At 42.0% G+C, this 24,856-nt stretch overlaps 1 protein-coding gene across 2 annotated transcripts in view; it reads left to right on the forward strand.

Moving 5' to 3' along the window:
• The window catches only part of ctnna2 (catenin (cadherin-associated protein), alpha 2), a 342,469-nt gene extending 318,458 nt beyond the window's left edge, over positions 1-24,011 (forward strand). Inside the window, exons 12-18 of one of the 2 annotated variants that reach the window (XM_058384689.1) lie at positions 73-273; positions 8,541-8,692; positions 13,639-13,752; positions 18,000-18,181; positions 18,656-18,761; positions 22,033-22,167; positions 22,419-24,011. In XM_058384689.1, the coding sequence (XP_058240672.1) occupies positions 73-273; positions 8,541-8,692; positions 13,639-13,752; positions 18,000-18,181; positions 18,656-18,761; positions 22,033-22,167; positions 22,419-22,706 (1,178 nt within the window). In that variant the 3' untranslated portion in view covers positions 22,707-24,011. Of the gene's footprint in view, positions 1-72; positions 274-3,232; positions 4,316-8,540; positions 8,693-13,638; positions 13,753-17,999; positions 18,182-18,655; positions 18,762-22,032; positions 22,168-22,418 lie in introns of those variants that run through there. The other variant, XM_058384690.1, reaches the window with a different exon arrangement.
• The last annotated feature ends 845 nt before the right edge of the window (positions 24,012-24,856 follow it).

A 24,856-nucleotide genomic window follows, 5' to 3' on the forward strand; every position in this document is an offset into this window, starting at 1 on the left:
ATTTAGAATTTATTCATTAATTCTTTTTTTTTTCCTACTTCTAACTTATTTGTTCTCCCCCTGTGCCTTTAGAGAACCATATCCTGGAGGATGTGAACAAGTGTGTGATAGCTCTGCAGGAGGGGGATGTGGACACGCTGGACAGGACAGCGGGGGCGATCAGAGGTCGTGCCGCTCGCGTGGTCCACATCATCAATGCCGAGATGGAGAACTACGAGCCGGGCGTGTACACCGAGAGAGTCCTGGAGTCCATCAAGCTGCTGTCTGAAACCGGTGAGCTGCTCGCTCTGCAGCACCATGATGCACTTTAACTCAGAATCTATCTTTCCATGACATGTGTGGACACGGACGAGCTGGACACTCTTCCACACAGGGGTTTGTTTAGAACTGCGAAAGGAGTAACTGGTGCTTTGTGAGAAGAATAGGAGCAGGGACGACGCTAGCTGAATAGCCATGAGTTTCTCAGGGAAAGTGGAGGTATAGACCTTCTACACACTTCTACACACTTCTACACACTACTACACTCTTCTACACACTTCTACACCCTTCTACACCCTTCTACACTCTTCTACACATTTCTACACTCTTCTACACTCTTCTACACACTTCTACACCCTTCAACACCCTTCTACACTCTTCTACACACTTCTACACTCTTCTATACACTTCTACACCCTTCTACACTCTTCTACACACTTCTACACCCTTCTACACACTTCTACACTCTGTTACACACTTCTACACTCTTCTACACACTTCAACACCCTTCTACACTCTTCTACACACTTCTACACTCTTCTACACACTTCTACACTCTTCTATACACTTCTAGACCCTTCTACACTCTTCTACACACTTCTACACACTTCTACACTCTTCTACACTTCTACACCCTTCTACACTCTTCTACACTCTTCTACACTCTGTTACACACTTCTACACACTTCTACACTCTTCTACACACTTCTACACTCGTCTACACTCTTCTACACCCTTCTACACTCTTCTACACACTTCTACACTCTTCTACACTCGTCTACACTCTTCTACACCCTTCTACACTCTTCTACACCCTTCTACACTCTTCTACACCCTTCTACACCCTTCTACACACTTCTACACTCTGTTACACACTTCTACACTCTTCTACACACTTCTACACCCTTCTACACACTTCTACACACTTCTACACTCTTCTACAAACTTCTACACTCTGTTACACACTTCTACACTCTTCTACACTCTTCTACACTTCTACACCCTTCTACACACTTCTACACTCTTCTACACTCTGTTACACACTTCTACACTCTTCTACACTCTTCTACACACTTCTACACTCGTCTACACTCTTCTACACCCTTCTACACACTTCTACACCCTTCTACACTCTTCTACACTCTGTTACACCCTTCTACACACTTCTACACTCTTCTACACTCTGTTACACACTTCTACACTCTTCTACACTCTTCTACACTCTTCTACACTCGTCTACACTCTTCTACACCCTTCTACACACTTCTACACCCTTCTACACTCTTCTACACTCTGTTACACACTTCTACACTCTTCTACACTTCTACACCCTTCTACACCCTTCTACACGCTTCTACACTCTTCTACATACCTCGACACTCATCTACACTCTTCTACACACTTCTACACTCTTCTACACCCTTCTACACCCTTCTACACCCTTCTACACTCTTCTACGCTCTTCTACACACTTCTACACTCTTCTACACCCTTCTACACTCTTCTACACACTTCTACGCTCTTCTACACACTTCTACACTCTTCTACACCCTTCTACACCCTTCTACACTCTTCTACACTCTTCTACACACTTCTACACACTTGTACACTCTACTACACCCTTCTACACTCTTCTACACCCTTCTACACTCTTCTACACACTTCTACACTCTGTTACACACTTCTACACCCTCCTACACTCTTCTACACATGTCTACACTCTTCTACACACTTCTACACCCTTCTACACCCTTCTACACCCTTCTACACACTACTACACTCTACTACACCCTTCTATACTCTTCTACACTCTACTACACCCTTCTACACTCTTCTACACACTTCTACACTCTTCTACACACTTCTACACTCTTCTACACTCTTCTACACTCTACTACACTCTACTACACCCTTCTATACTCTTCTACACTCTACTACACCCTTCTACACTCTTCTACACACTTCTACACTCTTCTACACACTTCTACACTCTTCTACACTCTTCTACACTCTACTACACTCTACTACACCCTTCTATACTCTTCTACACTCTACTACACCCTTCTACACTCTTCTACACACTTCTACACTCTTCTACACACTTCTACACCCTTCTACACACTACTACACTCTACTACACCCTTCTATACCCTTCTACACTCTACTACACCCTTCTACACTCTTCTACACACTTCTACACTCTTCTACACACTTCTACACCCTTCTACACACTACTACACTCTACTACACCCTTCTATACTCTTCTACACTCTACTACACCCTTCTACACTCTTCTACACACTTCTACACCCTTCTACACACTACTACACTCTACTACACCCTTCTATACTCTTCTACACACTTCTACACTCTTCTACACACTACTACACTCTACTACACCCTTCTATACTCTTCTACACTCTACTACACCCTTCTACACTCTTCTACACACTTCTACACCCTTCTACACACTACTACACTGTCACACATCAAGGTTTAGTCTTTAAAATAAATAGAAATGTTTGGAGATTGAACACATCACCTCATCTTCAGGATTCTCCACTTCACAGGCCATAGCTTTCCATTTCTCTGACATCATCACTGCTACTGTCCCTGACTGAAATCAGAAGTGGGCGTGGCCTAAACTGGAAGCTTTTTTACTTTCTGTTCTTTAACATTCAATTAACAAAGCGTCAGCATTCAGGCACTGACTCTTTCTTTCTTTCTTTCTTTCTTTTTTCTTTCTTTCTTTCTTTCTTTCTTTCTTTCTTTCTTTTCTTTTTCATTTCCTTCCTTCCTTTCTTCCTTCCTTCCTTCCACCCATCATTCCTTCCTTCTTTCTAACCTCCCCTTTTTTCCATCCTTCCTTCCATCTGTCTTTCTTTCTTTCTTTCTTTCTTTCTTTCTTTCTTTCTTTCTTTCTTTCTTTCTTTCTTTCTTTCTTTCCATCTCTCCTGGTGTCTGTGTGACTCAGGGTCAGGTCTCAGTGTTGTGTTCTATTATACTGGACATTTCATTGGAAGAATCTTTTTAAACTAACATTATTATTATATATATAAAGCTCTAAAAGTTTTCTATAGAGAAGTGGACAGGCTTTTTGTGAAGGGAGTGAAAGAAAATGTCAAAAAGTCAGAGTGAGTGAGAGACTTCAGGTGCCACCTGTTGCTTCTTTTTAACACTGATTCATCTTTCATCAGTTTCTCCCACCACCACTTTTTAAGCGTCCACCTCGGTTTGTGGACGGCAGTAATTTAGTCAGTGATGGACATCACGGTGAGCCCAAACACGGCACCGTCACAGAGAACACGGAGATTTCACTCCCGCTGGGGATCCAGTGCTTTTAAATTACACTCCATCAGAGGCGCTGGCTGATGAGAGGAAACGGCTTTTATCTCAGCTGCCGTGTCGTAGTGAAAAAGAGGAAGTGGAAAAAAAGCCCCAGCTGCCTTGTGATGTAGTGTTTGTGTCTCATGCGTCTCTGTTATTGTTTGAAATCGACTGCTGAGAGGCTGGAGGAATGAGAGCAGTGTGGCAGGGATGCTGACAGTTTTACTGTGTGTGTGTGTGTGTCTGTGTGTGTGTGTGTGTGTGTGTGTGTGTGGTTTTTTTCTTTTACAGTAAAACAAAGATGTAAGAAAATCACACGCTAGCATGACACTACGCTCTGCCTTTATTCTACAGCTCTGTACTGTTTACTCATCTATAGACATCTCACGCTTACGGGGTTATTTACATACATTATTTATTTACATACTTTTCTCTCTTCCTTCCACGTCATTCCTTCCTTCCTGCCTTCCTTACTTCCCTCCCTTTTTTCCTTCCTTCCTTCCTTCCTTCCTTCCTTCCCTGCCCCCCCTTTTTTCCTTTCTTCCTTCTTTCCTTCTTTATTTTTCTCACTTCTTTCCACCCATCATTCCTTCCTTCCTTCCTTCCTCTCTTCCTTCCTTCTGTTCTCCTGTCCTTTCTTTCTTCCGTCTTTATTTTTTCCCTTTCTTCCACCCATCATTTCTTCCTTCTTTCCAACCTTCCCTTTTTTCCTTCCTTCTGTCCATCTTAATTTCCTTTTTTTCCTTCCTTCATTCCTTTGTTCGTTCGTTCCTTCATCTCTCTCTCTCTCTCTCTCTCTCTCTCTCTCTCTCTCTCTCTTTCTCTCTCTCTTCCTTCCTTCTTTTCTTTCTTTCTTGTTGTACTGTAATATAGTGTAACCTCATGACAAGAACAAAAACCTGTATATTTTTGTCATATAAACAGTATGGTGTAGTTGTTGTTGTAGTTGTAGTTGTTGTTTTTGTTGTACTGTTGTTGACAGTCTTGTTTGTAAAGTAATGGGTGTTTTAAAAGCACTCTGCTCTGCTCTTTATAAACGAGCTCCCTGAGTCTGAATCGGAGGATGGATCATCACCGAGCTGCGTGGAGATGATGAATACCGGGACCTGTGTGTGTGTGTGTGTTTTCTTTGTTTGTATGTTTGTTTGACTTCACACGACTCTCATAAGTCTCTCTCCTGACAGCATGAACACTTGTTCAAGGCGGAGGATAAAGAATCGGCGACAGGTGCAATTTAGCCGAGCCAGAGTAAAATCAGTCGAGTAGAAAAAGCTCTGGATGACGTGAGAGTGGAGTAGAACCCGAACTCACGTCTGTGGGATGTTCTGTGGCTCAGTGGTGGCGTCGAAGCGCTCTGGCAGTCGATCACATCTATACGTCATATTTTTAATCATGAGGTATCAAACATCTCAGTGACATGTTAAAGAGACGACAGTTCTGTTAGATACAAACGTTTTTACACGTGAACAATCCTCTGAGGAAAATCACCACACAAGGATCCGGTGGTGTTTATTCACTGTGATCTGATGGTGTTATAAATGAAATATGATTCACACCACAGCACTGTTCTTGACTCTGATTGGTGACTGCATTATGGTATTGTTTCTATAACAACGACTCCTTTACGTGGGCTCGTACAGCAGACACATAAATACACACTATATTGCCAAAAGTTTTGGGACGTCTGCCTTTACATGCACATGAATGTAATATGGAGTCGTCCCGCCCTTTGCAGCTATAACAGCTTCAACTCTTCTGGGAAGGCTTTCCACAAGGTTTAGGAGTGTGTTTATGGGAATTTTTGACCATTCCTCTAGAAGCACATTTGTGAGGTCAGGCACTGATGTTGTGATGATGAGAAGGTCTGGCTCACAGTCTCCGCTCTAATTCATCCCTAAGGTGTTCCATGGGGTTGAGGTCAGGACTCTGCAGGCCAGTCAAGTTCCTCCACACCAAACTCACTCATCCATGTCTTTATGGACCTTGCTTTGGTCACTGGTGTGCAGTCATTTTGGAACAGGAAGGGATCATCCCCAAACTGTTCCCACAAAGAGCATGAATTTGTCCAAAATGTCTTGGTATGAAGCTGAAGCATTAAGAGTTCCTTTCACTGGAACTAAGGGGCCGAGTCCAACCCCTAAAAACAACACCTGAACTCAATGTTCTGGAGGAGTGTCCCAAAACTTTTGGCAATAGTGTAGATTTAAAAATCACTGACTTAATAAAGTTTCCTTAAACTATGGAGATGTTTATGTCTTGTGTATGGAAGGAGTCTCCAGTGTCAGAGCTCTGTATCAGTCCGAGGTAAAGCTGGAATGTCTTCGTGTGGTTGCTTAGTAACAGCGATGACTAGCTGCGTTTTTTAAAGGATGAAGAGGATAAATGTGAGGAATGAAAGGAATAAAACACTTCATCACATGGCTCAGTCAGTCAGAACCTGATTATTTTATTCCTTTTTCATCTTGCTTACATCCGATCAGTGATGTATTACTGTAAGAGTCATTATTTTGGCCCGCACTCGTTTTTTCTCCCCCTGTGGGTTGAGAGGGAACTAAGTGAAGCAGTTTATTTTCTTTTGCCTGAAGCTGGTGTTGAAATGGCGGCTCGAGCATCATGTTCACTGCTCATTAGATTGTAATAAACCCTGATAATATCATTTTTCATGCTTTTCTGCTGTAAAGTGACACGGAGTGAGCGGGAAACCCTGAGCAGTAAATCGCTACGCTGGCTTCAGAGCGTGAGGTCCGGCTATAAACATCAATTACTACAAGAGAGAGAGACTTCTGAAAAGAAAAAAACTTTTTTAACAAAGAGTGTGTGTGTGTGTGTGTGTGTGTATACACTTTAAGCAGCCGTTAGATTGGGATTGATCATTATTGGCTCCAGGTCATACCCCATCATTGCACTTGTCAATCACAGCAGCTCTAGCCAATCACAGACAGGCATTCGGGAGGGGCAGTGAGCATTTCTACTAGGATGATTATGATGATGATGATGATGATGATTAGTGGTATGGATAAGATGCTAAAAATTCATCAAGGAAACAGGAAGGAAGAAAAGGAAGAAATAAAAAAGGAAAGAAGGAAGGAATGGTGGGTGGGTGGGTCGGTTGGTGGTTGGAAGGAAGAAAGGAAGGATGGACGGAAGGAAGACTTTTTACTGTAGTCATGTATGTGATATAAGTCCTGAGAGATTTTCCTGTACTAACCCCTGAGCTCTGCTAGGTTTCCTGAGCTGTGTTCATTAAGAGGTAATTGATTCTCTACACTGCGTCTGCACTCTTCTCCTTTCTGTAGTGTCTCTCAGACCCATGTGTTTTTTAAACACCCGCTGTGACCACGTGACCTCCTGCTCCGTATCAGGCTCTGAAAATAGCGTTCTAGAGTATAGTCTGTTCTAGCATATATCCAGTTCTAGCGCATGGTACGTTGTAGCATATATCCCATTCTAGCGTATGGCCTGTACTAGTGTATGGTCCATTGTAGCATATGCCCCCTTCTAGCGTATGGCTCATTCTATAATATGGCCTGTACTAGCGTATAGCCCTTTCTAGCATACAGTATATCCCGTTCTAGCGTATGGAAGGAGCACTCCTCACAGTTTCACGTCCGGACACCCCCACCCCATGTGGGGCACGAACCCAGACCTCCGTGGTGGCAAGTGTGTCCACATGCCATGGAGTAGACCCATACACAGGATTCAAATAAGCACTGCTTTATTGACATAAACATAGGACATGGGGTAGACTAACCTTACGACGAAGACAAGACGCTACACGAAACTGAAACCAAAACGCTAACAGAAACCTAAAACATGGTAAACATCAACAGAAACCTGACCTACGAACACAGAACAGTGACCGACAAAGACAGGTACAAAAGGATCCCTATATATAGGGCACAACATTAGGACTAATGGGGAACAGGTGACATGGCAGGAACGAGAATAGGAAAGGCGTGGCACAAAATACACACGATAAAGCAGGCTACACAGAATCACCTGCCAGTGCCCCCTCCAGGCCTGGCAGGGAACTGTCCAGTGGTTCCTGACACACAGCCAGCAGTGTAATATTTTTTGTTTTGTCTTTGTGAAAGTTTCCCGAAGTGAACTTAACACTTAACTTAACACTCCTTCAGCGAGTCCAGTGGATTTTTGAAGAAACAGTTCCTCCTTATTCTGTTCTGTTAAAAGTGTGTGTTTATGGAGGATAGTGTGTGTTTATGGAGGATAGAGTGTGTTTATGGAGGATAGCGTGTGTTTATGGAGGATAGCGTGTGTTTATGGAGGATAGCGTGTGCGGTTTACGGACTATATAAAGCCGCTCTTTAAAAAGGGAGAGGAAAAAAATAAAAGGGAAAAAACGATGTTGCTCTGTGTGTCTGTGAACAGATTAGGAAGAAAACCTGAACAAACATCAGGGGAAAAAAATAAAACATTTCTCTTACGTTTTTCTGTCGGATCAAACACTGAACACTGAAGTGAAGAAACCTTAGAGTTAAGCTCACTGTTCTGTCGCTCTTCTCTCACACTCTCTCTCTCTCTTTTTTTTCGATCTCTCTTTGCTATCTCGATCTGTCTCTTCTTTTTTTGTCTCTCTCTCTCTCTCTCTTTTTCTCACTCACACTCTCTCTTTCTTTGTCTCTCTTTGTCTCTTCTTCCTCTTTCTCTCCCTCTCTCCTTTTCTCATGCACTCTCTTCTCTTTTCTTTTCTTTTCTCCCTCCCTCACTCACTCTCTTTTCTCTACTCTCTCTCTCTCTCTCTCTCTCTTTTTCTCACACACTCTCTTTTCTTTTCTGTCTCTCTCTCTCTCTCTCTCTCTCTTTGTCTCTCTCTGTCTCTCTCTCTCTCTCTCTCTCTCTCTCTCTCTTTCTCACCACTATCTTCTCTCTCTCTCTTTTTCTCACACACTCTCTCCTCTCTCTCGGTCTCTCTCTCTCTCTCTCTCTATCTGTAGTGATGCCCCGCTTTGCAGAGCAGGTGGAGGTGGCCATTGAGGCTCTGAGCACTAACCCTCCTCAGCCCTTCGAGGAGAACGAGTTCATCGACGCCTCACGTCTGGTTTACGACGGCGTGCGTGACATCAGGAAAGCTGTCCTCATGATACGGGTGAACATACATAAGCACTGATCCTACACATTTATAATGCCTCATAACGAGTTATATACTTCCCAGACCTTCTAAGACCTGTACAAATGCTCAGTCAGTAAACAAATATGCACTGTGAACATACATAAGACTTTATAAAGCCTGATCACATGACTTCCTAATGTCAGGATACATATTAGCATTATAACAAACATACAAGAACTTAGTGTAGTAACTGCTATAATTCGTTATAACAAACTTTTGATTCAGAGTAATGCACTCATATTCCTATTATGCAGTATAAAGCAGTATAATGTATTACAATTTCTGATATGATCCTCTATAAATGTCTATAAGAGCTTATGTCACATCTACATGAATAGCACTTTATAAAGTCTGAGTATATGAAAGTAAAGTAACTGTATTACATGACATTATACCATGCTTCTTTGCTGTATTCATAATGCATTGTAAATATGTTTATAATGTATTATAGTCCACACATAATGCCTTTATTAAAGCCTTCAATAATGTCCACATGCATTTATTACACTAGGCAGGTTTATGTATATGACTTCTTCATGTCACATTACATGAGGCATTATAATATTTGTTCATACGAACATCAACACAAATGTTATAAAGTGTCATAGTGCTAAGCTCAGGTCCTTCATGGTATAATTCATTATATCATTCCAAGAATGCTTTATTTATAATGATTTATAATGAGTTATAAGCCATGCATAGTGCCTGTGAATGCTCATAGGAAGCTACAGCTACATTCATAACACTTTATAAAGCTTTCATGTATGACTTCATAGTGCATTAATAGTTTATAAAATCACATAAAGTAAGCAGAAGCATTCTGTTGGACACTAAAGCTATAATACATTATAATAAAGGCTCTGATATATTGTGTCTGTGCCACTGCATGTAATGTAGAGCCTGTGCTACAGGTATAATGCATTACAACATGTTTATGATTTACTTATGAACAGACACTATAACATGTTGTTCTTATGGTTTACTGTCATGTATGTATACTATATCTTATGTATATTATGAGGCATTATGAGTCCTAAAGAAGAATAGTTATAACAGGATGCATATGCAGTGGTCCTGATGTTTCTACACTGTGATTTGAAGAATAGAAGGGCCAAGAAATAAAACTTAGCTGCACAAAACTTTGCATTTTAATACAGATCATAAAATAAATAAACATTTTAATCCGCAGTTAGCGATCACGCAGAAGCTGATTATTTGCCACACGTTCGAAAACAACAACAAAAAAAAGCCTGAATGATGACATTGGAGGATCATAGCCATGAATAAACACAAAATAAGCCAGTTATTTTTCCCAAAACTGACAACAAACTTGAAAAAAATAAAATAAAAATCCCCAGAACTAATTTCACCCCATCACACAAAAGCAAGCGAATTATTTTTCAGTAACATCTGGTGTACTGTAATAATACAATAACGACGCCGCTGCGCCTCCATTTATCCGGCATACATCTGGTCCTGTAGCACTTAATGACTTCTACATATGGTATAATGTGTTTTATACACTGATTTATTTTATAGGATCATTCACTTAGCTATAGAAATATTGGCTTTGAAAAATATGCTTACATAAAATAACAGCAATGTGTACGCAGAACTGATTATCCTGGATATTTAGCCAGCTATAACTTATTATTATTATTATTATTATTATTATTATTATTATTATCAGTAGAAGAAGATAAGGAAAAGAAGACGCAAAAGAAGAAAAGAAAAACCAGTAATCCATTATCCAGGCTAAGGCTGTGAAGGAAATGAATTCCCGCTAGGCTAGTTCATATTTAAAACGTGCCAAAAATATTTTATTAGCATGCAGCTTTGTATCTGATGTGATGATCTGTAACGCTGCCTACGGTGTCATAACACATCAATTCCTCCTCCTGCCGTTTCATCAATACACTTTACATCACATCTACTCCCTCTGATAAAAAAAGGAGGGGTTTATAGAGCAGCATAACACCACGCTATGCCACTGCACGGGATTCTGGACATTCCAAATCTATCGTTTCAGCTTTCAGGCCAGTTGGAAATCTGAAATCTGTGTGTGTGTGTTATAATGCATTATAAACTCTTTTTGGTGTAATGTAAACTATAACTCTTTTGCTTTGGTAAGATAATGCATTAAGTACAATTCTTGCAGGTTATAAAGCATTCATAATGCCTTATAGTCTCTGATCATACACCATGTTGAACATACACTTACAGTATGTTATAATGCGTTAGAAACTCTTTCGGACATAGGCACTGTAGTATAAACTATAAATCTTCTGGTTTGGTAACATAATGCACTAAAAACATTTATTGGGTGTAAAAAAACATTCGTAGTGCCTTATAGTCTCTGATCATACACCACGTTGAACATACACTATGCTATAATGCATTATAAACTCTTTTGGGAATAGTAACTGTAGTATAAACTATAAATCCTTTAATTTGGTAACATAAGGCACTAAATACATTTATTGGGTGTAATAAAACATTCATAATACCTCATATTAAACATACATTATGTTATAATGCATTACAAGCTCGTTCTGGTATAGGAACTGTAGTACAAGTTATACTTTATTATAACACACTCCACTGGATTCTTTATTGTGTTTATTCTAAATATGTTTATAATGAGTATAATTATAATAACCATACATAATTACTTCTGTATATATGTCCATAATACTTCATAATGCCAGGCTACATAATGCATTATCAACAGACACTAATGTAATAATGCATTATATAACAGTTCTCTCTAGTGTAGTAACAGGTTAATCGTTACAGCAGAGATACTGATGTTATAATGCATTATGAAATGTCATAATGCACAGGCTCTTAGAGCAACTGTTGTACAGACTATAAGTCATTATAACATACTCCTTGGTTTCTAGGTAACTATTCCAATTAATGCTGTAAATGGTGTGCGTGGTGTATAACAAACAATAAACACATTTATAATGCATTATGAACACAGTATGAATGACACATTATGGCATACATTATTTTTCTTTTTTTAAATGGTGAGAATTACAGCTTAGCTTATAGGTAATGAAACATTCTATAATGCTTCTTATGAACACGGTGTTCTTTATAAAGTGTTTGTGTTCTTATGAACAGATGTTATAATGCATTATGTATCCTGACATTATCACGTCATATGTTTTATAATGTCTATTTCTAAATCAGCATTTGCACTTATTCCTACATTTATATTGACTGTGTACAATGCCTTATAATTACTGGAATACACCAGTATGAATGTTCATAAGGCATTATTAATCTTTAATTCAACCTTTTGGTGTATTTTCATAATTGTCATAATTATTGGCGCCTTTGCTAAAGAACTGAATAAGAATTGTTTTTAATGCTATTTGATATATTCCATAGCTCATAAACGCTGTGGAAGTAATTAGGCATTATAACAGAATGGTGTTAGAGCTACACTGGTTGTCTTTTCATCGAGTCCCACACCAGAACACAACAGAAGAAGCATCACATGCCAGGCAGATGAAGAGAACGCTGTCAGGAAGCACAGGAAAGCTGAGCTGTGGATTGGCAGTGAGCAGGAGAAGCTCTGGATAATTAAGCAGTGGAGATCTGCTTTCTGCAGAGAGAAGACACACTCGGCTCGTTTGTCAAGCATGACTGGTCGGGAGCCGTGCTGCTGCTGCCTGCTAAACCCATTAGCATCGCTGTTTAGTAGCCAGACTGCTTTGTCCTTCCCTTAGCTGTTGCATTTTGCTGGTCTTTGTTCCTGATGAAGAAGTAGAAGACAGCTGATGAAGTGGACGCGTTCACACTTGGAACAGAAAACACACATTTCCATCAGATTCGAGCAATAAGTGATGCAGAAGTCATTTTCTCCTGGATATTAATATTCCACACGCCGTATCATGCTGTACTGGGGAACATGAGTGTCAGGAATTATAGTGTGTAAGCTGCATATAAAGCAGAACACAACAAATATCCATTCATTTATTCATTCGTTTGTTCACTGACAGCAAAAAAAAAAAATCCTGGCTTCTTGCATCATAAGAATCTTAGAAAAGGACAAATCTACAGATAATTAAAATTAAAATCAAAATGAGTTGGAAAATATCTGAATCAGTAAAAAGCGAACAAATATTAAAATCTAATCAGGTATATTGTGGTGCACAGGGAAGGAGGGAAAAAAAAGAAAAAAGATCTCTCCATCCTGGAACCTGCAGAGTTTTCTAATCATTTAAGCGCATGATAGATAGAACAAGAAGGAAAAGGACTTTAATATTGATTTCAGGCGCCACTGTTTCATCCAGTTTATCCCTGTAGTTTGTCTATTACTGGACAGCATCGAGGCTTTAAAGCCTGCTTGATCTAGAGGGTGGATGGTGCTGATGTTACAGAGAAACACATTTCATTGAGTGCATGATGTGATATGAAGAGGGAATTTCTGGTTACAGTGCACACACTCACACTTAGGCGAGGAGGAGTTTTAAAAAACAATGATGTAAGTCGCTTGAAACCGGAGCGGTATGAATTATTGATGATGAGCTGTCTGTCTGTGTAGCTGACATGTCTTTAGGAACATTCACAGCTCCTTTTTGTTCAGAGAAAGGCACTGGGCGTCCACACTGTCAGTCCACACACACACACACACAGAATAGATGAGGACATGCGAGACACACTGAAATGCAGCGCTCTGATTGGACACGTCATGAGGATGCAGATGTTTGTTAGCTAGGTGAGGAAGATCATGCAGTGGTTCATGAACAGTAACATACACATGTCAACACTGCCTCATCAAACCACAGACCGATGCGCTGTTGGTGCTTGGACCCACCAATCGCTTCTAATCGCTATATTTGTCTTGTGGCTTGTGTTAGCGTCAGGGTTTTTGTAATAAAACTGTTTGCTTCTGTTTTTCCTTCCAGACACCTGAAGAGCTGGAGGATGACTCTGACTTTGAGCAGGAAGACTATGACACCCGGAGCCGCACCAGCGTCCAGACCGAAGATGACCAGCTCATCGCCGGCCAGAGTGCAAGGGTGAGTTTCTTTTTTTACTGTAGATTTAGATTCCTATTGAACAAGCCAACTCCCTGAGGCCATGTGAGAAAGAAACCTTGAGGATAACCAGACACAAAAGGGAACACTCTAACTATAGTGAATAGATTGGATCCAGGGATGAGCGTAAATCTTTATGATTACAGCAGCAGTATAAAAATACACTCTCCAGACACAACAGCATTGTGGTATTCTGGAACCTTTGTCCATTATCACCTCATGTTCTGTCTCGTCGACATACTGCGGCTATGTCACTTGGTCCAGGACCAAAACAATGATGACCGCAGACAAGATCATGTTTCAGTGATGAAGTCATGCAGCTGGAATATGCTGTATGAGAGTAGAGGGACCACAGATGTTCTAAATGAAAATGAAAGTGGGTGGAGCAGCACAGAGGTGGGTGAAGCTGCACAGAGGTGAGTGAAGCAACATAGAGTTGGGTGGAGATGCACAGAGGTGGGTGGAGCTGTACAGTGGTGGGTGGGGCAGCACAGAGGTGGGTGGAGCTACACAGAGGTGAGTGAAGCAACATAGATTTGAGAGGGGATGCACAGAGGTGGGTGATGCTGTACAGAGGTGGGTGGGGATGCACAGAGGTGGGTGATGCTGTACAGAGGTGCGTGGGGATGCACAGAGGTGGGTGATGCTGTACAGAGGTGCGTGGGGATGCACAGAGGTGGGTGGTGCTGTACAGAGGTGGGTGGGATGCACAGAGGTGGGTGGTGCTGTACAGAGGTGGGTGGGGATGCACAGAGGTGGGTGATGCTGTACAGAGGTGGGTGGGGATGCACAGAGGTGGGTGATGCTGTACAGAGGTGCGTGGGGATGCACAGAGGTGGGTGGTGCTGTACAGAGGTGGGTGGGGATGCACAGAGGTGGGTGGTGCTGTACAGAGGTGGGTGGGGATGCACAGAGGTGGGTGATGCTGTACAGAGGTGGGTGGGGATGCACAGAGGTGGGTGATGCTGTACAGAGGTGCGTGGGGATGCACAGAGGTGGGTGGTGCTGTACAGAGGTGGGTGGGGATGCACAGAGGTGGGTGGTGCTGTACAGAGATGGGTGATGCTGTACAGAGGTGGGTGGGGATGTATAGAGGTGGGTGATGCTGTACAGAGGTGGGTGGAGCAGCACAGAGGTGGGTGATGCTGTACAGAGGTGGGTGGGGATGTATAGAGGTGGGTGATGCTGTACAGAGGTGGGTGGAGCAGCACAGAGGTGGGTGATGCTGTACAGAGGTGGGTGAAGCAACATAGAGTTGGGTAGAGAGGCACATAGGTGGGTGGAGCTGCACAGAGGTGGGTGGAGCACCAGAGAGGTGTGTGGAGCAGCACAGAAGTGGGTGGCACTGTACAGAGGAGGGTGCGGATGCACAGGGGTGGGTGGAGCTGCACAGAGGTAGGTGGAGCTGTACAAAGGTGGGTGGAGCTGCACAGACATGGGTGGAGTGGCACAGATGTGGGTGGAGCAGCACAGAGGTGGGTGGAGCTGACATCGCACTGGTACATAAGTAATAAATTATCTGCAGACCCAAGAGCAGGACTGGTTCATATCTTCCCACTTTAATAGAATCAGACAACTTCCCCAGAATAGTAACGCCAAGAGACAAAATATACACGACGGAATAATCTTAACCCTTCTTCTTTTAGTTGTTTGTGTCATGATGCACCATCTAGAACTGAGGGATCTCAAGCGAGGACAAAGAATTTCAGCAGATCAAACTGTAGCCTTAAAAAACACTGTAGCTGAAATGATCTGTGTAGGAAAAAATCCGGCTGTATTTTTAAACATGGACCAGTGAAGATGCTCAAGCAGATCCTGTGCTGCAGCATTTATAGAATATATTTTCACTGAAGATGGAAACAATGAACATAGAAAGTTGTAAATAGACGTCTGGTCGTCTGTCTCAGAGCCTGTGTCCAATTTTATGTAGCTGGACTTTTTGTTAAACCTGTGATTTAGAATCTAACTTCTTCAAGCCAGAGAAGTGAAACATTTTTTCTTCACATTCACAATGAAAGGTAATACTGAAACGTCCCTCCCTGACCCGCTCGGTCACACGCGGCGCTCTCACTGTGATTGTATAACACCTCCATCAGGTCAACTTTAAAATCTAACACCAAACCTCTGGACAATTTCCTTCAAATAAATCATATTTAAAAGTGCTGGAAGGCTGGGTGAAGAGCGCACGTTGCTAATCCCAGGGCAGAAGCGCAGGCTGTTGATGTGAGTGTGTGTCGGCGTGGTTTTGTATGAGGAAGGATTTTCCAGCATCGCTAAGCTCCTAGACCCTGCTCTTTTTATCGCCGAGCGGGAAGAGAGGGATTTGGGTTAAATGAATACTGAAGTAGGACGAGGAAGAAAAGGCGGTGGCTCGTAGCGGCATATCTTCCAGACACCACATTCATCTCTCTCTCCTGGCTTCTGCTAAACATCGTTCAACAACTTTAAAACATGTTTAAAGGGATGTTTTGTAGATTGTAAAGTTGTAAAGCTTTCAGGAAGCTCGGAATAACGGAGTGCCGTCAATCAATAATACATCCATGAAGAGCTGATAGCGGATACCAGCTTCTTTTAGGATAAATACGGCAGGCGTTAAATCATGATTGCGAATACAGTCTCTCTCTCTCTCTCTCTCTCTCTTGTTGCTCTTTTTGAAAAGCCATTATTATGACGGATCCCAGTTCAGGATGGACGATGCAGACGTATAAATAAAATATTGGAAGAACTTTGTCAAACACCGGACATTTTTAAACGCCATTAGCTCTACTGAATAAATATAAACATTACTCTTTGCTCCAGTTCATCAATGACATTTCATTTACAGCCGGTGTTTATAAAGCAGCATGATACCTACACAAGTCCTTCCTTTAATTCTTTCTGAACCAATTTACCCACGATTACAAAGACACCTCATACACTTCACCATTTACATGTTCATGTACATTTAATGTTGCCTAACATCCATGAAACACGTTTCGTAATGTTGCCTAACATCCACGTTTATTCCTGCTCTCAATTACAACAGATAGAAATATCTATAAACTCTCATTTCTTCACCAGTCTCTCTTTTTCTTCTCTATCAAGAAACCAAGCTTAAATTCTTCTGTAGAGGCAAGATCAGAAAACAACTCAGCTTTATCTCTGACTGACTAGAAGACTAGACTAACTAGAAGTTTCTTTAGAATGCTTCACCACATCAGCAAGGGGTGGTGGTAGCTCAAGTGGTCAAGGCTCTGAGACGTTGACCAGAAGATTAGGGTCCAAGCTGCCCTCGAGCAAGGCCCCTAACCCACCCTGCTCCAGGGGCACTGCATCATGGTTGACCCTGAGCTCTGACCCCAACCCCCAAGGATGGGATATGCGAAGAAAGAATTTCACTGTGCAGTAATGTATATGTGACAAATAAAGGCTGCTTAATTTAAAAAAATTCCTTTTATTTAGAGCTTCTGCTGTCCGTATCCCTGTGGAGGAGCTATTAGAACGAGAATCTTTTGACCAATCAGAAAGCTTGGATAGATCGTGTATATTTTCCTGTATAGAGACCGGCTCTGACCCTCTATAACCTCTAGAATTCAGCACTGATTTTTATTTTTCGATTTTGTGAAGTGACTTTTATTTCATATATTTAACTTAAATTAAAGTCTATTATTGTATTTTTTTCTTCCTTTGTATAATATAATATTAAATCCCGTCTATATTCATCTCTAATCCTAACTGACATTTTCTTCACTTCACATTTTTAGTCTTTTGTACTGCTATAACACACACACACACACACACACACACACACACAGACACTGCCCTCTTTTGCCTCTTTCACCTTTTCGACAGAGTGTGGAACAAATGCATAATTCATTGACCGGTGTAAGTGAGGTAATTATACATTTATCTTACAAACAATATTGTCCCGTTGACCTTGCAAAAAAAAAAAAAAAAAAGAAGGGAAAAAAAAAGATTAATGCCTCTTCAGACCTCCTGAAAATTGCTATGGAGGGAGAATTTAATACCCTAACAGAGGGCCAAAAATTGGATTGGCTCTTTATGAGTCCGGGATGTCATTGGGGTTTCAGAAGGTCCTCCTGCATGATTAAGTGTCAAGTTTAAAAACTTTATTCAACATCACTTTAAATGAAGTGAAACAATGTCACTCTTTTTTTCCTTTGAGACGTTTTTTAAAGAGAACGACTCCTCTCTCTCAATTTTTACTGTTTTTTTTGTCCTCATCTCAGGCCATCATGGCTCAGCTCCCTCAGGAGGAAAAGGCGAAGATCGCTGAGCAGGTGGAAAGCTTCCGGCAGGAGAAGAGCAAGCTGGATGCTGAGGTGGCCAAGTGGGACGACAACGGCAACGATATCATCGTGCTGGCCAAGCAGATGTGCATGATCATGATGGAGATGACAGATTTCACCAGGTACACACACACAGATGTGACCTATTAAACACTACAGCTCTGCTGTTTTATAGATTCTGATTGGTCAGATGGTATCAATTCATTTTCTGTTATTGTTTTTATGGCATCTTGATATGGTTTTCTGTAAAGAGATGTTTATTTACCTTTATATAAAGTCCAAGGTGTGTTTACTGGAAACTGGCTACTAAATTAGAGGAATAAAACATGTATTTTATTGTAAAATAATGTGGTAACTTGATTATTTTCCTGTACCAGCATGTCACTCTTAACCGTACTGAGAAATACGTGACATCTCCCATCTTACAGCCGACGTTGCAGACCTCAGCGGGTTCCAAGATTCGTTTTTTTCCCTCACCATCTGCGTTTTTAGCGCGTGAGTGAGGGATTGTCTAGCCTTCATCGCAGCGCTCAGGAAACTTGATGCGTGTTGTGCTGATTCAGTAGTAATGCAGTCATTTGTTTGTGTGCCTGAAGGGGAAAAGGCCCACTGAAGAACTCGTCTGACGTGATCAATGCTGCCAAGAAGATCGCAGAGGCCGGATCCAGAATGGACAAACTGGCCCGAGCTGTGGCTGACCAGGTGAGAGCCAGTTAGCATGTCCCCTCTTGTTTATTTGGGTTTTTTCTAGCACAAAGGATGTTCCTGGATAGATATTGTTATTTTTTCCATCCCGTTGGTGCGTAGATTTCAGATCTGGACCTCATCAATAGATGGGCTGTGAAAAAGAGTGAAGGGGAACAGGATCAAACCCGGTGTCTCCTTTTAATTGAATTAGCACCTTGAAGGTGTTGCGTTCATTATCAAATGAGCACCTTCTCGCTAATGCACTGACAGCCCCTTTTTAATATCCAATCCATCACAGCAGCTGCTTTGATGACAAAGACTCAGAGAACGAAGGTGTCACAATGAGTGAGTGATGGTCCATGTGAACGCATCGCCGGTGTGCCGGATCGGCCGTTCGTCATCGCCTGTGCTGGTGTTTTGGAAGAAACTGCTGAGTCATTGTTGGCCCAGTGACACGCTGTGTTAGTTAAACTCGTGAGATATTTCTTTTCCCCTAGATAAAGGGAAAAAACGGCTGCTGGATAGGAGAAGTGGATCGTCCTGCTGATGGGGGAGTAACCCGAGTGCTGGATAGTGCCAAAGACAAAATGAGTGTTTCTCTCACTCCAACATGGCAGATCAGAGAGAAGGATGCTGGATCTGTGTATACCTTCTTTCTCCTGGCAGATTTCAGCCATATTTGTGGATGAAGCCAAACAGGTGGCTCGCATGCCTCTCATCAAACCTTTCTCCCTGCTAGCAATGCATTTACATTTTACAGCCATCTGGACAGTGCGAGAGGTCGAGAGGACGGAGGTGCGTACTGAGGCTGGATTGATCCTTGCATGTCAAACATGGACATTAACTCAACAACCCAGACTAACAGAGAGATTTTCCTCTTCTTCTTCAGAGCTGCGCCCAATCAATGAACCAGTGACCATTTTCTAAAATCAGTCATTTAAGGGTGCTTCCTCATAGCGTTTAGTCTGTTTGAATGGAACCCTGGTGTGTTCTTCACCTCACCGTGGTTCCCTCAGGTCAGGTGAGAACTCAGCAATCACACAGGTCCGAGAGCGTCTGAGCAAGGTGTCTCAGTCCACTTCCAGGTGAACTCACACAATTTTGAGAAGCAGGGATTTTGCTTCATTTTTGGCCAGCAGCTGAAATGCGACTCCAACAATAATCCATCCTGGATATAAAACAAAATGTTTTAAACTGTGTAAATAACTCAGTGAGGTGGTGGTAGCTCTGGGTCATTGACCAGAAGATCGGGATTCAAGCCTCAGCACTGCCAAGCTACCACCGTTGAGCCCTTGAGCAAGCCCCCAACCCACCCTGCTCCAGGGGCGCTACATTATGGCTGACCCTGTGCTCTGACCCCAACCCCCAAGGATAGGATATGCTGTGCAGAAATGTATATGTAACTTAACGTAAAAACTTGAGATGCTCGTGTTCTTGTCATGCCACCCCCAAAGCTCCTAACCTCACAGATTCCTGCTCTAGACTAGCAGCATTTTGCTAGCTAAACTTAAGAAGTGTGGATGAAAGCTGAGACACCTGGTTGGAGAAAATGGTTCATGATGGTCACAAGTCTGAAAAACATTTGATTTTGGAAAAGAATAGAAATGTGCAAGTACTGACACGTACGCCTTCGTCTCAAGTGCTTGACCAGGTAGTTTTTTGAATTAAAGCGATTGAAGGTCCAACACCCACCGCTTCTGACATACATTTATTCTCCGTCTCTCCATCAGTTCCTCTGATTAGCTATAATGTGCTGTAGTGTTAGTGACTATATGACAGATTCAGCTATCAGGTGTGTTGAATTAATAACCTCTCACAAACTGCAGTGTTAAATATTAATGGAAGAAGGCAGTAAAAAGGTGCGAGTCAGATCAGGCTTTTAGACTCGAATGAATGTTTAAAGGGTAAAGCAGAGATGTCATAAGTGTGGCTTTTTTTTTTTTGACTTTCACCTCCCGAGTGTACAATAGAATTCATTTATGGATGTCCAGGGCACTGCATGATCCCTAAAGCGCTGCACGAACTGAACTGGTTCAAACCGGTGGTCTATGAAATCCCAAGAACACATACTGGGTCAGTGGATGAGGGGTTATTATTCTAGGTCCATGGCCAAAAAAAATAAATCGTAACAAAACCAAAAACCCTGAAGCTGCCTCGATTAATCCCTATACCCTGTAATTCCAGCTAGAATTCCAGAAACAAAAGCGGAACATGAAACTATTCCACCAAGACCCTAAAGTGGTTTATTAGAGCTTTTGTAATAAATACTGATGCTATGACATTTACAAGAATAAATGTGCTAGAATTTGTAATTAACTTTGTACGCTTGCTGTCCTTGTGCCTGTTTCCACCCACAAGCTTTCATTCTACAGCACAGCCGAAGTCATACAATGTAATGAATATAATCTGTGACAGGAAGTGATGGAACTGTGTGTGTGTGTGAGAGGTTTGTTTTGTATTTTCCCACCACTGTTAGAAATGGCTAGAATGTCATTCACTAACAGCTCCACAGGTCATGCAGCGTGATTTGAATCAAGGCCAAACCCAGATCGTCAGCTTTGCCGCATTTCCATCTAATTCCACCTAGAAGAACATCATACTGTTAGACAGATCAGCCTAACTCTCTGTAGTGCAGAGGGAGCCAGGGAAGTGCACGTTTATATTTGGAACATGAAGCTTGTGTATGACTCCACCTGTAAGAGCTTCACTCCTGTAACACAGCTGAGCTTGTCTTGTCGTGTCACAAATATAGACGTTAGTTCCTTTGTAGTGCAAAACAGAGTGTGTGTGTGTTCATTTGGAGCAAAACCAAGCCTGAGTCGTCACCCCTGGTGCATTTCTGCTTGATTTCACCAACAGCAATGTCATTCTGTAACACCGCCGAACAAGTCTTGTAGTGTCATAAATATTTCCACACACTGTAGTGCAAAGGGAGCGAGGGAAGTGTCTAGGGACTTGTTTTTGGAACAAGGCCAGTCCTGAGACTTTGTGAAACTTATCTACATTTCTACCTGCAAGAACGTCATTAATGTAATCCAGCTCGTGTTGTGTCACAAATTCAGAAAGAGGAATAAGAAAAATGTTGATTTGGAACAAAACCTAAACCTGAGTCATCACCCTGACTGTGTTTCTGCTTCATTCCACCCACATTAAAGTCAGTCTGTTAACACTAATCACACATGCAGTGAGCAATTGTTTTGCAGTGTGAAGCGGGGGCTTGATTTTGTTTGAAAATGGGAACTGTTCCAAATCTAAATGTCTTCCTTCCTTTTCGACTGTGTTGCAGTGTCCTGATTCAGCTTGTAAGCAGGACCTGCTGGCTTACCTGCAGAGAATCGCCCTGTACTGCCACCAGCTCAACATCTGCAGCAAAGTCAAAGCCGAAGTCCAGAACCTCGGAGGAGAGCTCATCGTCTCAGGGGTACGTTCTTGCAACATCAGCACCAACGCAATACATAAACAATCGAGACTCAGAGATCTGGACGAGCAAAAAGGCTGCTGCAGCTTTTTTATTCAACATATCGAATTGAATGTTGTTTGCATTGATTTTGAAGTCATTACCAGCTAAGCTAGTGTTACACCGCATTGAAGTGCACACCCTAAGATGTGCTGAGGGAAGGTGAAATAAAACCCAGAGAAAGTCACCTGACTGTTCCGTCTTCTTTCTTTCAGCTGGACAGCGCTACTTCCCTCATCCAGGCCGCCAAGAATCTGATGAACGCCGTGGTCCTGACAGTCAAGGCTTCGTACGTGGCTTCCACCAAGTACCAGAAGGTGTACGGAACAGCGGCAGTCAATTCTCCCGTAGTGTCATGGCGCATGAAGGTGCCCGAGAAGAAGCCGCTCGTGAAGAGGGAGAAGCCTGAGGAGTGTCAGACCCGGGTGCGCCGAGGCTCGCAGAAGAAACACATCTCACCGGTCCAAGCCCTCAGCGAGTTCAAGGCCATGGACTCTTTTTAATTCAACAGGTGGCAAGAAAAAAAGTTTCCGACCCCTCAAACTCTTCGAACGCCTCCTGACTTTTCCCATCTTTCCCTCCTCTTTCTTTCCCGTCTCCTGTTTGCAGCTTATCCCGTTCCACGTAGAGGCAAAGGTGTTGCCGTGGATACAATTTCTGGAGTGCTCTGTACCACAAAAGCAAGATATGTGGAAGAGAGGGGCATGTGTTTACTCTTGGAGCTTCAGTGCCATTCCTGTGGTGTTTAGTTACCGGTGTTAATTACTGACTAGCCATATTTACACAGATGTTGCTATGGAGTCCTTTTGCTGACATCCCTACTAAAAAAAAACAAACAAAAAAAAAACGCAACATATTAAGCATGGGAATGAGATAACTAAGCAAAGAGAATGAGATAAGTGAGTTATGGTCACCAAAAGGGAATGAGATAATTACATCATGGTCACGACTTTGTAACTCAAGGAAACGAGATCATTAAGTTGTGGCCTCGTTCCCACAAGTCGCAAAGTTGTTGCCTTGACTTAATTATCTCGTTATCTCAAGTTATGGCTATAACTTAATTATCATGGCTATAACTTAATTATCTTCTTCTCAAGTTATGTTCTGATTGTCACAACTTAATTATCTCATTCCCTTAAGATCATGGCCATGACTTCATTTTCTTGTTCTCTGGAGTTACACTAGCATGCCCCTGACTTCTATATCTAGTTTTCTCGCATTATAAAGTAACACCAATGACTTAATTAGCTCATTATATCATGTTACAAATTCATGGCCATGACTTAATTATCTTATTCTTGAGTTACCAAATTGACTTGATCTCATTCAATCAAATTCTGTGGACATCTCATTCCCTTGAGATCTGAAGTTGTGGCTACAACCTAATTAGCTTGTTTTGTCAAGTTGTGGTCACACTTTTTTTTTTTTTTGAGGGATGCCACACGAAAGAAAATAGTAATATATTGGTGCCGTAGGTGAAAGCTGAAGCCTCCTGAAGCTCCTAACCCTGACTGAACTTTGAAACTCAGTATGGCTTGTAGTGTTAGAAATAAGTTTAAAAAAAAAAAGATAATTATTTGTCCTGATGATCGACGATCCACATATTCCACATGGTGACATGACGTACAAGGTTTTGCCATTTTATTTAATTATTATTGCATCACTAACTATTACAGCCTGGTTGGCCATGGTGTTGAACATGATACTAGAAATGGGCCGAGTCGACTAGTTGTGTGGTTTGTGCAGAGAATAAGTAGAATCCTGCATATCTTTATAGTCACAGTTCTCTAATAAACCTTGCAACTGTGTTACCGAGCCTGGTTCTGGATTTCTTTACGCAACGATTATTTCCTCTTCGACTATGATGAAAGGTTCCAATTTATTACTTATTGAAAGACTACAGGAGGTGTGAGCGCTCTTTAGTTAGCTGAGAACTTCTCAGTAGATGAGGTGTGTAAAGATATAATCTGACATTCAGGAAGTGTGCAGAAAAGTGTTCACTGCCTTGATATATTTTTATTTTTTTAGAAGCTAGTGAGAGGTCTTCACCTGAAATGCTGATTGAGATAACTCCATGTAAAAAACAGCTGTTTTGCAGGCGGCTCGCTGAACCAGCGAACAAAATCGTGACAACCTCCACATCAGCCAGGTCTCGTTACAGAGATATCGAGCTGATGAAACCCAAAAGCAAGCGAGTGCACGAAGGAGTGCGGCATGACCTCGGGTGGAGTGCAGCGCGACTGAAGCCGCCTCCGCTATTCCTCCGGGTTTAGCACAGTGACTCGTACCTAATGAAACTCATTACAGCCGGATTACCCAGGAGGTCGCTGTGGCAATACTCCTACCTGCCATTTACCTTAATTAAAATCCTTCCTTTAAAAACCGCAGCTCTGCTCGAGGACGGGGGAATTAAAATGGGACCTCGGCCAAGAACTCGTCAGGACCGGTCCTGTCATGATTATTAAGTTTTAGCTGTCATATAAATAATTGTGAGAGATTCAATAGTCTTTTCCCTTCACCTTATGCTACAGTTACAATGGAGGCCTGACGCTAGTCAAGATCAGACTAATAAAGATCAGAAATTGAACATGAACTTTTAGGTCTGAGCCCAAGCGCTGAATTTGTGCAGGGTTTCGATTCTAATGACATGTTC

The sequence above is a fragment of the Hemibagrus wyckioides genome, linkage group LG29 (genome assembly GCF_019097595.1).
Source record: "Hemibagrus wyckioides isolate EC202008001 linkage group LG29, SWU_Hwy_1.0, whole genome shotgun sequence".
NCBI lineage: Eukaryota > Metazoa > Chordata > Actinopteri > Siluriformes > Bagridae > Hemibagrus > Hemibagrus wyckioides.